The following is a 14,196-nucleotide window of genomic DNA, read 5'->3' as shown; positions in this document are numbered from 1 at the left end:
TGAAGCATGATGCCTTAGTCATACATCAGTTATTAGAGATACATGGTCACTGAGGCTTGAAATTTGGCCTAGAAAGTGATGTGTAGGTTTTGTTCAGCAAAACAAATGAGATCATCTTAGATAACTTTATGTCCTAACAAGGCTCATCAAAAATGAAATATTGCATTTGTTCTATTTTGGTGAAACAATGGAGATGAGGAGTTTCAATTAAAAAACAAACAAGACCAAACCAAAACCCAAATGAAAACACCAACCTCCTCTTCTGATTTCAAAAAGAAAAAACTGTCTTGCTTCTCTTTAGAGACACACTAATAATTACCTAATCAAGCTTCAATGTCCATGATTGGAATATGCCCAGAAGCTGCCAGAAACAGTTCTTACAAACTGTGACAGGTTGCATGCTTTTTAAAAGACAAAATAGCCATGTATGACTAGCTTGCAATTACTACCTTAAGGTGTGTTACCTGTGGTGATGAAGGACAGGGAGGGAATGGAAGTGTCATTTCAAACAGAAGTTTATTTGTTGTTTTGAAAACATTGACCCATTCTGTTTATTGCTTATTGTACTAGTTTACAGTGTACTAGTGTACGGATTTAATTATTCCATAATTAAATCTTGTGTACAGGATCACTAACAGCAGATCCTGTTGAAAAGCATCATTAATATTAGGGCATTGTTCAGCAAGATTTGTGAAGGGAAGTTGTGAATGCACACAAAGGTGTGCAAGTCCTTGTACTTTTAGAACTATAATCTTGATAATATGAAAAATTGTGCTTTCCATTACACAGCTGGCCTTTTTTGTTGCATGTTTGACCTGAAGTATGCTGCTTTAAGAATAAAGCATTTGCAAGTTCCTGTGATTCCCCTCAAGGCTTTACACTAAATTTAATCACTAAAATATCATCAATTTATTTTGCTGGAATTTTCATACCCTTTTCACCTGTTTAATTAATTGGTTGTCAATTTCTACATATGAAATGTGGGAGTTGCATAGTGCAGAGGTGTTTAATTTTCTGTGGTCAAAAGGGTGAGCAGTAGGACTGCACTGTGATTGTTTTCTAGCACCTGTGTGCACTAACTCTGGGTTCTGTGCTTTATTTCTTTGCTGGTGCCAGACTTTGCTCAAAGTCTAACAGATCATTGCTTTCCAGCCCTCACTTCACTTCTGTGATCAAGCTCACCATTTTGAAATGGCCTGTGAAAGGCACTATGGAAACAGAATAAGTGGGGCTTATTTATTCTAAAATGGGGGCTCATTACATGTGGAACCACCCCCCATAACTCTCCTCACTATGTTCTGATTTTACCAAAGGTAGCAGTCCCCATTGAGGACATGCAGAGGATCCATCTGCGCTTCGTGTTCAGGCACAGGTCGACTCAGGAGTGTAAGTAGGGAATTCTTACTTTAGGGAATTCTAATTCATTGATGGGTAGTCAACCCAAAATCTTTTGCTTTGCAGCTAAAGATAAGGGAGAGAAGAATTTTGCAATGGCTTATGTAAGGCTAATGAAGGAGGATGGAACAACTCTCCACGATGGCATCCACGACTTGCTAGTCCTAAAGGTATGGGCTCAGATTTCTCTCTTTCATTCACAAGACATCTTTTCTCACACTGTTGCCTTTGACTGCATTGTGTATTTGCTTAGTGCTAGATTGATTTTATTATTTTATCAAAGGTGATACTGTGTTTCCCATCTGAACAAAATGGAAAGGTGTACCCTGTTCCATTGTCAGTAAATATTGTTCTGAATTTTAACGACAAAAAGATGTTATCCAAGCACAGTGAGAGATGGTTCCTCTTTTTACTGGCATTTTGGCCTTCTGTAGCATAGAGAAAGTTGTGCTGCAGCTCTGTACTTGGGTGGGTACCATTCCTCTTGCTGGGTATGGGAAGTGTTTGATCCACTTGGAATCTTTATCTCCTGAATAATCTGGGAATGCAGTCTTAGGAAAATGCTTGTTTTAAGCTGCTGTGTAGTTCCTCAGGTACAAAATTGAAAGTTTCAGCAATTTGGTTTTGGGTGTGAAGAATAGCTTTAGTTGGCCCTGGCTGGAAATAGCATCTTTAACTTTGTGAAGGAAGCAGGGAAGATGTTTAGACTTTTGTTTTATTTGCCCTCTTGGAGAATGGTGTCTAGCAGGGCCTAAGAACCAGAAATCACTTCCAGTACAAAGGACACTAAGTTATTTCTCAGCACTCTTCTCAGTAAACAAGTTTGCTGTATCATTAATACCAAGTGAGATGCATGCAACTAAATCAAGTTGCTTAGGCAAGCCAAAGAGATTAATGGCAGCATAAAGTTATTTATCTTCTCTTCATTGAAACTATCATTTAAAATATTGAGACTAGAAGGAAAATTGTGGACTGTGTGGTTAATGTTGGTTGTGAAATTCCACCTAATTCATTTCTGCATCAGCTCAGTAATTTTTTTGAAGTGACAGCATGGATGAGAAATGCTAAATGGAGTTGACCTACTTTGTGGTTGTGAGAAACAGACAGATTTTCTGACATATGCTTGCCTATTCTAGTATTAAAAACAGTAATTGGAAGCTGTAAGTGTTTAAAGCAGTCATACACCTGGCCTCTCAAAATAAGTAATTTGAAAACTGCTGCGTTTAAACTGTCTTTAGGCATTGGATCCTTTTGAGAGACTTTTGGATCAAAACTTTCTCTTTTTCCCATTGTCTGTCTGACTTGTCCCAAAAGAAGGAAGTCAAGAGTTTATTTTGCTTCCAGAAATTTGGGAAGTGATTATTTAGCAAGCCTGATACAATCATAGATGTTGCTGCTGCACTGTGTTTTGCTGTATAAAGGTTTTGCTTCTTGTCTCTCTAAGTCTCTTACAGTCAATTTTCAGCTTTACCTCTTTGATACAAAGCAGAAACTGCACCTCTGCAGTCACTGAACCAGATAAAACTGCAAAACTTGAAAATGTCTTTCTAGATCATGTTTTTTGCAGCTCCTTGTTCATCCACATTTGTAGACTAAAGGTCTGCTATTGAGTCATATCTTGTCACAGTGTTGTAGCTTTAAGTGGCATCATCATCAGGGAAATTTTCTGGAGTTTTGTTAAAGAAACACTGTGTTCTTTAAACAGTGAGGAGCATTATTTCTGTCGTCTTTGTCTAAAACTTCTTTCCTGTCTGGAGAATCCTAAGACAAGACCCAGAAAATCTGTGGGGTTGTGGCACAGAAGTTGATGAAAGAGAGGAGGGAAAAATCTCTGTTGGCTCTCTTGTTTTGTACTGTTCATTCTACTGAAAAGTACATGTTCTATGTCATTTAGTTACTGCATCATACTGTCTGATTTAAAATATCATCTTACCATGCCCTGATCTTTTATGTTCAAGGTCCAGGCACAAAGTTATAATGAGGATACCAAAATAGTGCTGCTATTCTTTCCTTTCTCAGTCCTGCTATCTGCTTTTAAGCTGTGGGCAGACAATATAATCATGTTGTCTTGTGTACAGTCTTCAAGGTGATGCTCAATATTCAGTAGTGTTCCACACCCACTGGCATTTTAATGGGAGATTGGCTCTTGCTTTTACTCTGCATGGGGTGCCACCCCTCAAAGTCCCTTCCTGCCCCTCAGTTTCTCTTGGGCAAAACTACAAAATAAGTCTAATTTTAAATCCAGGGGTGTGAAATATGTAATGAATGGTGTGTTGTTTTTCAGGGGGACAGTAAAAAAATGGAGGATGCTGGTGCTTATTTGACATTGCCTTCTACACGTGTGCACACGGAAAACAAGGGAGCAACCTTAGTCAGGAGCTCAAGCATTGTTGGGGGGCTTTCAGTCAGCTCCAGAGATTCATTTTACATTTCAACTCTTGTTTGTTCCACAAAGTTAACTCAGAATGGTATGTACCTTCTAAACAGCTGGGAGTTCAGAAAGAAAACCTTTGCACAAATTGATGTCAGATGTTAAATTTTAATGTCTGTCCATTCATTTTTCGTTAGTGGGCTTGCTGGGTCTCCTGAAGTGGCGCATGAAGCCAGAGCTGCTCCAGGAGAACCTGGAAAAGCTGAAGATTGTGGATGGAGAGGAAGTTGTGAAGGTAAGTCCTTAAATCCTTATTTTAATAATAGTTTTTCTTCAGTCCCTGTCATGCATAATGCCTTTGTTAGTTTGCAAAGGACATGAGCACAACTCTTCATTAGAGGGAGCAAGAAGGCCAACAGCTGGGCAGGATCCTTCACAGGGCTGGCCAGCTTTGCTCCTACTTTTTAATTTCAGATCTCTGATATTGTTGGGCTGGGAGATTTCCAAGATTATTTTTAGGAGATGAAGATAGTAATGATAAAATATTTTCCACAATCTCTATTCATCTCTTTGCTTTTGTCTATCTGAAGTATCACAAACAATTCCTACTGCTCTCTTTGCAGTTTTTAATATCAATTTATGTGTTGATATTAAATCCAAGAAGTGTTATGTACCCAACAAAGCACTTTCTTAACTTAATGAGTATATTAATAAAAGTTGTTATTATTTTGTAAAATAGCATATGCTATTACCTTTGTGTCTTTAAGCACAAACATTAGCTGTCTCTGGAGAGAAAGAAAAATAATTAAATAAAAAAAAAGAAGAAGAAAGAGTGGATTTTTTTAACCAAAGATTTGTGTCCCAAGTCACTGAGATACTTTGATTTAGAGCAGAATTTGAATCAGACCACAGAAGCAGGAAAAGTCTTTTTAATCAACATGTATCTGTGAAAATAGCAACCACTAATCTGTGTCACTAAGGAGCCTCGTTTTAACAAGTTTTGTCATTTATATAATATTTTTATCTTTTCCATAAGCTTTGAGCTAAGCATGTATTATTGATTGCTCATGTGTCTGAGGATGCAGGTTTTTAAAACTAAAGCTACTGGAGCCTAAACCCTTGGAAATGTTTTCTCAATTTAGGTGATGCTTCAGTAAAGGTAGTAAAATTTTAACTTGAGGGAAACCAGGTCTGCTATCAGAAAATTTTCCTGTAAGGTTTTCACGTTGAATTGGTTATCAGTTTGTCTTTTCATGTTCTCTAGTTTCTCCAGGATACACTGGATGCCCTGTTTAACATCATGATGGAACATTCCCATAGCAATGAGTATGACATCCTTGTCTTTGATGCACTGGTAAGAATCAGCATCAGCAAATTTATTTGTCTAAGAAAAGAATCTTAGAATTTTGAACAAACTATCAAGTATTGCACTTCAGAGAATTAGTCTTAAAGTCTCTGTAGAACAGAGGAATATTACTCATTGACTGAAAATCAATTTTTTTAAAAAACTTCAGTAGTAAATTGCCAGAAATATTTTCAGAAAGTGAATATTTAAGTTTGCAATGTGGGTCTGGCTGATTGTGTGTCTGTCTGTTTAGATCTATATCATAGGGCTCATTGCAGACCGTAAGTTTCAGCACTTTAACACTGTTCTGGAAGCATACATCCAGCAGCACTTTAGTGCAACCTTGGCATACAAGTAAGTTTATTTTCTCTTCTTTCTCTTCTTTCCTAAACCTCCACCATCACATAAAAGAAGTAAATTCTGCTTGTGACTTTTCTGATGTAATTTATGGTGACTGTTGTTTTGATGCTGCTGTTTGCTTATTTGCCTCTGAGACATATTTGATTATAAGTGGAATTAATGAACCCATAGCAAATGATTTGGGGTTAAATGATGCTTGGGCATTTGTTTTCTGTCACCTGGATTTTGCTGTGTCTGAGCATTTCACCTGTATCCTGTCAAATTTATCTAAAGATGCTTTGCTGTGAAGCCTCTCCATTTGTATCCCTGGCCTTAAGTAGAAATGCCTGAGGTGAGGACTCGAGGCTCTCCTTAGCCCATTTACATAGGTTTCCATATTTATTTTTCACATCAAGCAAACTCAAAGGGAAAAGAATTGTTTGGGAGCTGTCAAGTCTTCATATGCATTTTAGTCTGATGTTGTGTCAGGAGGGGTTCAGTGCAGTGAGCTGGAATTTTGGTACTTGTTACGTGTCCTGCTGTGAAATGGAGTTTTAGTATTTGTTACATTGTCACATCAATGGATGAACTTGTTGTGGATTTTTATTTATTTATTGATTTTCAACTTTTGGGGCTTCTAGACAACACCCAGATGGGAAGACATGGACTCATAGAAAAGAGTAAAAACTGTGCAGAAATGTTATACACCAAATTTAATCTTGGATTCCTACTTTATTTAGAATATGCTTTTGCAGATGATGGTAGGATAAAATGACTGAATTATGTAGGAAGGTAACATCTTCAGCTGGTGCAGATCTCTGGGATGTGCTCTAAGAGGATGGATGTGGGTTTTTAATCTACCTGATGTCTCATTCTGTCAGCTTAATGTAGTGGCAGATTGAAGCAGAACTTTAATTTGGAATATGGATAGTACAGGGAAGACCTGAACTGGAGGTTTGGAATAGCTGGGGCTAACTTCCAATGTCTGTGTTGAATTTCAGTTCTAACTCAACACTGAATGTCACAAAAATCATGCACTAGACCATGAGTTTCCTAGTGTTGGGAGGCAGCAGTGCAAAATCAGCCTTTTCTCACACCTCAGTAAAGTTGAAGTGGGCTCAAGCACCAGCTATGTGCTCTTCTTCAATCCTCTCTCAGTCCATCAGTAATAAGCACATGTCATTTAATGCTTTATAGTACTGTGAAAGAAGGAAAGGAAAGGTACAGAACCTCTCAGGACAGCCTTACTTGCATAAAGTATTTCTAAGACAGCTGGCTGGGAGTATCTGATGACTTAATCAATGTGGTAGAGGCAAAATAAGAATGTTTATGATCATTCCCCACATCATGTGTTTTCTTGGCATTATTGATTCAATGCACACCATGGAAGATTTACTCTGGTCCCAGAATCATTTATGAAATAAACAACTGTGTGTGTGGCCTAACTCCTAACTAGGAAGGAAATGCTGTGTCCCAGACATGTTATAACCATGTTGTGATATGGTTGGTTGGCCAAACTGTTACCTATTTATTCAGTTCCTGTTGAGTCATCCTTTCTCCTGGATTTTAGAGAGCTCTGAGAGGGCTTAACGTGCAATACCCTACATACAAGTTGGATCAATATTGTTCCAACTCAGAGAAGCTGCAGAAAGGAGCAAATGGAAACACACCCTAGATGTCATGCCCAGGAGGCTGAGAGGCTGAAAGCACAACATTTTGGTTCTGAAATGTGAGTTAGGCTGGGGATGTGTATTAGTTACACAGAGAGCTGGTTGTTGGCTTGGTTTATTTAGGGCAGGGGACAGCAGGTCTCCATTTTTGTAGAGACATAGGAAAAAACCCCAACCACGCTTATCTTAGTTCTTATGGCTGCTTTAAGATCAAAATTGCACCATTAGTATTGCTTTAATCACTTAAGATGATTCTATAACTACAAATTAAGGGAATTAGTTTAAGATGAAGTTCTGCTCTTTTGTAGCCAGCTGTGTCTTTAGAAAAAGTTTCTTTTAGATGCAGAGTAAGGAAGTGTTTAAATAAAATAAATAATTTAAGCAGATGCTGTGTACTGCTTTATTTACATGTAATATTTACAGGCTGTAATTAGAGCATGCAGTGATGTTTAATCACTGCTCAGTGGAGGTAGGCAGAAGGAATTTTTTGTGATACCTTGCGCTTATGTATTACAAACATCTGTAAAGGTGCTTCCAGAATTGTGTAAAGTCATGCTGCTCTTCTGGGATTTCAGATTTCTCTCTTGCTTGTGCAGCTAAGAATTTGTTTACACTGACAGAATTTGTGCAACAGAAATCCAGAAATACACTCAGTCTGTTTTCTTGTATGTGCTTGACCAAGCATGAACATATATTTAGAGTTGCCAAAGAAGCTAAAGAAGGTAATTAAAAAGTAATAATGAAAATTATTTTTAAAATGTTTTTAAACTTCAGGAAATTAATGAGTGTTCTGAAGACATACTTGGATACTTCCAGCCGAGGGGAGCAATGTGAACCTATCCTCAGAACTCTGAAAGCCCTGGAATATGTTTTCAAGTTCATTGTTAGATCAAGGACATTATTTTCCCAGTAAGTACTCAGATATTACCATTCAATTAGCTGTCTAATAGCAGGCATAGGAGACCTGAGAAATAGAAAAAGTTGGTTCTAGAACAGAGCTGATTTTTTATTTTTACTAATAAAGCTGGCAACTGCTTTAAAATACAAATAATGCTGAGATATGTTTTGTAGAGGGAATATTCATAAATCTGCTTTCTGATTCTCAGTGTAAGTTCCAGAGATGTATTTAGTAATAGCAGCAGGTTTCAAAGGGTGATTATTCTTTGTGTCAGGTGGCTTGGCCTAAGACCAGTGGATGGCCAAACGTCTCAACAGATGGCTGGAGGCTGGAGACTTGTCCTTGGGAACACTGTTCAGCCCCTCAGACTGTGCACAGAGCAGTGCCATTGCAGCAGCCATGGTCACTCCGAATTTACAGTTTTGGGCCTCCTTGTGAGGAATTTACAGGGAGGACTCCATGGACTGGTTGTCTAGCTCAGGCAAACTGAGGTGTAGTGTTTACAAGTGGTGTTCAGGTTTAGGGGAAAGGAGGAGGAGAGAGTGAAGGAAATGAAAAGTGGAAGGAGAAAAATTACACACAGGTAACTGTACTCTCCTCATATACCACAGACCCACCTCCTCAACTGCTTTCTGCTTCACCTTGCTCCATTTACCCTGAGCTGGTTTGCCCCCCCAGCTTGTTGTGATTTCCCTTTGCTCTGTGGCTGAAGGATTGCAGGGACAGAGGTCAGGCAGGGCAGACTCAGCCCTGCAGGGAGAGTGAGTGCTTGGGTGCTGTGTTTGTGGCTGCCATTCACCAGAGCAGGAGGGTTCTGTTCTAGCTGTCTTATCCTCAGTGGGTGCTCTGATACAATTTTGCTCTGATATTCACCTGTCCATTAAAAAAAATAAATCCATGTAGATTTATAGTTTTTTAAAATTAAGTTTACTCACTGGATTAGCATGTTTTGGTTGAATTACCAGATTCAGAAGGAATTTGCTGCTATGGATTTTACCTTAGAAATATTATTGTCTCTAGGAACTTACTACTTACAGATGGATACAGGTAAACATGGTGTAAAGCTGTATAAGGATGGAGATGGTGCTCAGGAGAGCAGAATACAACTTTATCTTATATTTTTATCATGGGTGTCATGGCAGAAGGGTATATTAGAGTTTTGGGGAAGGAAACATTGTGTAGAGGATTATGGAAAAGTTCTTGTCTGGATGAAGGTCAGAAAGCAGAAGGGGTCTGTCTCAGGGAGAACTTTGGTCCTCATTTTAATACCTTATGTTTATCTTGCAGCTTAAGGTGTTCATTGGACAATCTGCCATAAATTAGGTTGTTGCTATGTGTTGCGCATTCAGGTGATCAACTACACGTTATCTACTCCTACTTATCTAGAGATCTAAATTCATTATCTAAACTCCAAATTCACTGGACAATTATTATTATTGTAGGCAGTCTTACATTTCAGATTGAAAAGAAAATCAAATGACACTGCAATACATAACTTTAAAAAGAGATTTTTCTCTTCTGATGGAGCAGAAGAGGCGACACTCAGCTCACAGTATTCCACTCCCATTTCAGGATTCTCTTGTCATCTTGGCTTTTTTCTTAGCTTGCTTTTCTTTAACTCTTGACAGCTGTTTCACATAACTAATTTCACATGTCACCAGTGTTTTTACTTTGTATGTAGGCAGTGTTTAGTACTAAGAGCCAGTATGAACAATACAGGAGAGATAATCTGAGGGATTCAAACTTTAGAACAGGGAATGGAGAAATAATGGAGTGAGCTCAATTTAAATGCACTTTTAAACTTTTAAGTGTCAAATAGGGACTTTTTTCAAAAAGACTGGTTAATGGGGCCAGTAAAAATAGCTCTTGGAAAAAGTGGCAACAGCAGCAGAAGACAGAAATTGTCATAATTTGTGAAAAATATCCTGGAGTAGCTCAGTTGTAGTGGGGAAAAAAAAACAAAACTTTTTTTTTTTTTTTTTTTTGCATATAAGTTACTTTGAAAATAAAATGATTTACATAAGCTCCAATCTGGGAGGTGTCATGGTTCATGGTTTAGAGGCTTTTAAAATAATTGAAAGTGTTTATTGTAGTGTTCAAACTGAAGAATTCCCACATGATACAGTGTATAGCAGTTATAACCCATTGGGGAAATATCTATGTACATATTGGATAAGCTTCTGAAATATACATTTAATGTAAAATCTGTTGCATTTGGGAGAATGAAACCTGAAAGGATAACCTAATGCATCTCTCAATAGGTTATATGAAGGCAAAGAACAAACAGAATTTGAAGAATCAATGAGGAGACTCTTTGAATCCATCAACAACCTGATGAAAAGCCAGCATAAAACTGCCATTTTGTTGCAGGTTGGTGTGTTCTTGGAAACCAGTTGGATTTGGTTTTTTATATGGTTTTTGTACATGGGCTTTTTATTTTTGTTCTTTTTAAATCAAGGAAAAAACATTCAGGAAATATATCCAATATGTCTTCTTGTAATTCCCCTCTGTTGGAAGGGAAGGTTATCTGATAAATAGGAGTCTAGTTTGAAAAGGTCAGGACAAGATACACTTACAGAAATTCTGTGAATGTAGTCAAGGAAAGAGCCAAGGCACAGATGTTGGAATATTTCAAGCAATCTAATGACATGAAGCCTCCTGGGACCTGGATGTTTAATTCTTGAGTTTCTCCAGATAATGCTAAACAGGAATTTCACCCTCTTAGTTGGGAAAATAAATTTTATGGTCTCAATCTTTGGGAGTTACATTGTTCAAAAAGGAATTTTTTTGCCATTCATGTCAATCTCAGTTATTCTAACACTTCAGAATTTAAGGTTTTAAAGAAAAAGAGGGAAAAAAAGGAAGCTATTAACATCACTAATATCAAATAATTTGCAGTTCTATATTAAGAAGAAAAACTATCAGGATTTCCTGTAAAATGTAGAAGATTTATTAGCCAGCTGCAATATTGATGCTTCATACATTCTTTATTAAAAACTCATTGTATGCATTGGTCTTGAGTTTTCCTCTGGTTTTTTGTTTTGTTCCTTTTGCTAAGACTTAGATTAGAAGTGGAAACCCATGAAAAAGCCTGTGTTGAATAAAAGCTCAGGTGGCTGATGTTGAGATTTGTATCATCTGAAACTTTGTGTTTCAGATGATACAAATCTCAACATGGAGATTTGTATCATCTGAAACATAAAGTTTCAGATGATACAAATGGAGTGTTTAACATGCAACTGCAAAAGAGCTGAGAAAGTAAATACCAAGTTAATTATATAATGCCATGGTTACAGTAATATTCTAAGTGTATTTAAAAATCAATCAGATTCTCTGGTACTTGATAATTCTGTAGAGGCCTTCTTGGGAATAGTTTCTACATTTGAACACTGCATGGGAAACAGAATCTTCTGAAGAAAAAAAAAAAAAAGCATCTTTAAATAATACTGAAAGAGTTTATGTAATAATGTTTGCTCTTAGGGTGCTTGTGCTAATTAAGAAAGAGCTCTTGGAGGGTTTGGTGCTCTTTGGGGAGAGTGTGTCACATCCCTGCATTCTGCCCTGCCTGATCTCAGAGGGGCTGAGTGGGACAGTCCATCTGTGTCTCCTCTGATGAACAGGACACTTTCTTCTTGAGAGTGACAAGAAAGGCTCACAGAAAACTTCTTAACAATTTCTGGGTGTGCAAGGGGCAGTGGTGCTTCTGAAAGGCTGCTGGGAGTGTTTCAGAGCAGGTTGAAGTGCCAATAGCACCACAGCAGTGCATGGACTGAGGAGTGTGACTGTGCTTACCCTCATTTCCATCTTCCCATGTTTCATGCCAGCTCCCAGGGTTGTACCTGACTGGCAAACATTCATGGCACCTTGGTTGGTGTTCCTCAGAAACAGCAAAACCCTGAAAACAGAGCTGAGCATCTCTGAGGAGGACTAAAGGAAAGAAATCTACATTAATTTTAAAGAGCACAGTAGTGTATTTCATAAACAGACTAGTTATTAAACAGTCATGCTTTGATCAATACCATACTGAAAATCAACATTTTTGATTTCTAATGAGTGCCATCAGTTGTTCAAAATGGGCCCTATTTATTCATAATCCTGAAGCACTGGTGGGCTTTTGGGTCTCTAAATCTGCATAAGGTACTGAAATTTTTCTTTTTAGCAGGAACCTTTCATGGCAGATGTGAAATACTGGTTTGTATCATAACTTTGCTTCTGTTCCAAATACTAATGACTCATACAGCTGTGTCTCTGAGAGAAGCCTACAAAGAGATTGCTTCACATACAGTAAATAAAAACTACTGTACCAGTGTTACAAAATTCTGATAGGAGAGGCATAGAATGAGCAGTGTCCAGCTGGTCAGTCGTTTAGTGCTGGTTGATGGAAATAAGTTTAATGGGGGCAAAAATATAAAATTAACACTCCCTCCCACTTGATAATGAGCTCCATAGGCAGCCCCAGCTTTCACAGGGAGCAGTATTTCTGTGCCTGCTTGGAGGAGACTCCAGTGCTGACACTTGAGACTCCTGCTCTGGTAGATGGATGCAGGCCAGAAAATGGAGATAATTTCTGCTGAGAGGGAGGAGAAAGTAGTAGAAAGAAATTCATAAATCTGTCTCTGCTGAAACCCAACACTGATTTCCCTAGGGGAATTTGAGATGACAGTGATGGATGTTGTAGTAGTACAAATTAACTTTGCAGAGTAAGGGACAGGTGGTTATTCAGTGATTCTACAGACACGTGGGACTCCATGGATGTTACAGTTGGTGTACCCAGAGAGGGAAGTTCAGAGAGGCTGTTGGAAAAATACAGGAACAATCAGAATACTAAAACTGGCTTAAATCTGTCACACTTGGAATTATCATTGATAAGTGGAACATAGATTGGTAGGATCAATTGGATGTGTTCAAGTAGATTATGGTCTGAAGATATCAGAGAAGAAAGTTTTAGGAGCCCTGAAGAAAGTTAAATTGGGCTTTTCAGAATATTGAAACTTGAACTAGTATGCTTTGAATGAGAATTTTTAACTCTTATTTCATCCTTGTTTGTCCACCTGCCAATTGGGTTTAACTGTAGATGGTTTAAGAATTATTTTGAAACCTGAAAATTAATAGATGGTTTAAGAATTATTTTGAAACCACAGTTTCTTGAGCTCTGCTATTTTATTTTTTTTAATTTGGAACCCAGTATTTTAGCCAATAGTAATTTCCTAGTTGTTTTTACTGATAGAATCACACTCAGACTTGCGTGGAAAATTAATTCACTCAGGAAAGGATTTTTTATAAAATAATGTGTTATATGGAGCAGCCCCATCTGTGCCAGAAGCACTTTATTGTGTCAATTTAACTTTATCTACTGAGTGATATCTTACTTCCTGATCTCTTAAATGCTGTATACATTTACAAAAAGTAAAAAAATCTCTTTTCAGTCCTTGTTCAAAGGCTGACTGAAGTGGGTTGAGGCTTTGTCTTACTCTATTGCCTGAGCTTTGGGAAGGGCAGATATCTGGTTCTGTTTTGAGTACTGTTTATATAAGCTTTGAACAGCTGAAGACTGAACTGTTAATTTATTGTTGGCATACTGGAAAGGTACATATTAATTCACATTAGCCTCTTTTTAAAAAAAACTTCTACAGTTGGTCAAGTTATATTTTTAATTTAAAGATGGAGACAGAATCCTTCTCAACTTCAGCATTGCATGAAGTAATAAAACTACAATTAGGAATATATTTTCAATATTCCTACAGTGCTGATGTTTAAAAGGAACCGTCTGAGCTGCAGGGTGGCCTGGGTGCAGGTCCTGCCATGGTGCTTTGTAAGGCTCCCTCCTCCTGGAGGTTGGAGTGGTTTTATTTCACCAGTACAAGAATCAAGGTGCAGCTGTAAACTAAGGATTCCTCCTTTTAAGAGGTTTTTTACCAGATTTTTCTTGTTAAAATTATTTAAAACAATTAGTTCATAATTACACTGTCCTTACAGTAGTAGGGCTTTCTAGGCACTAGATGTAAACTTTTCTTTAATTTCTTTTGGTAGGGATGATGTTACAGCTTGGTTGCATTTATCAGTTGCTCTTCTGTAGCCATTACTGATGACTTTTGTAGATGTTAGAGAGGGTTTTTTTCATGAAGACTGTACTTCTGGGGGAGAGAATCCTTGAAATCTGGACACCTGGAAATCAGTC

The 14,196-nt window shown here is 37.8% G+C and overlaps 1 protein-coding gene across 1 annotated transcript in view; it reads left to right on the top strand.

Annotated features, from left to right (window-relative positions):
- DOCK2 (dedicator of cytokinesis 2) overlaps positions 1–14,196 on the top strand; it is a 160,046-nt gene that overhangs the window by 23,977 nt on the left and 121,873 nt on the right. Inside the window, exons 16-23 of the mRNA XM_009091333.4 lie at positions 1,314–1,386; positions 1,462–1,565; positions 3,680–3,863; positions 3,964–4,061; positions 5,031–5,120; positions 5,365–5,465; positions 7,895–8,029; positions 10,280–10,388. Of these exons, the coding sequence (XP_009089581.2) occupies positions 1,314–1,386; positions 1,462–1,565; positions 3,680–3,863; positions 3,964–4,061; positions 5,031–5,120; positions 5,365–5,465; positions 7,895–8,029; positions 10,280–10,388 (894 nt within the window). The remainder of the gene's footprint in view (positions 1–1,313; positions 1,387–1,461; positions 1,566–3,679; positions 3,864–3,963; positions 4,062–5,030; positions 5,121–5,364; positions 5,466–7,894; positions 8,030–10,279; positions 10,389–14,196) is intronic.

Source organism: Serinus canaria, chromosome 13 (assembly GCF_022539315.1).
Source record: "Serinus canaria isolate serCan28SL12 chromosome 13, serCan2020, whole genome shotgun sequence".
NCBI classification, from domain to species: Eukaryota; Metazoa; Chordata; class Aves; order Passeriformes; family Fringillidae; genus Serinus; species Serinus canaria.
This window is presented reverse-complemented; position numbering and strand designations above follow the sequence as displayed.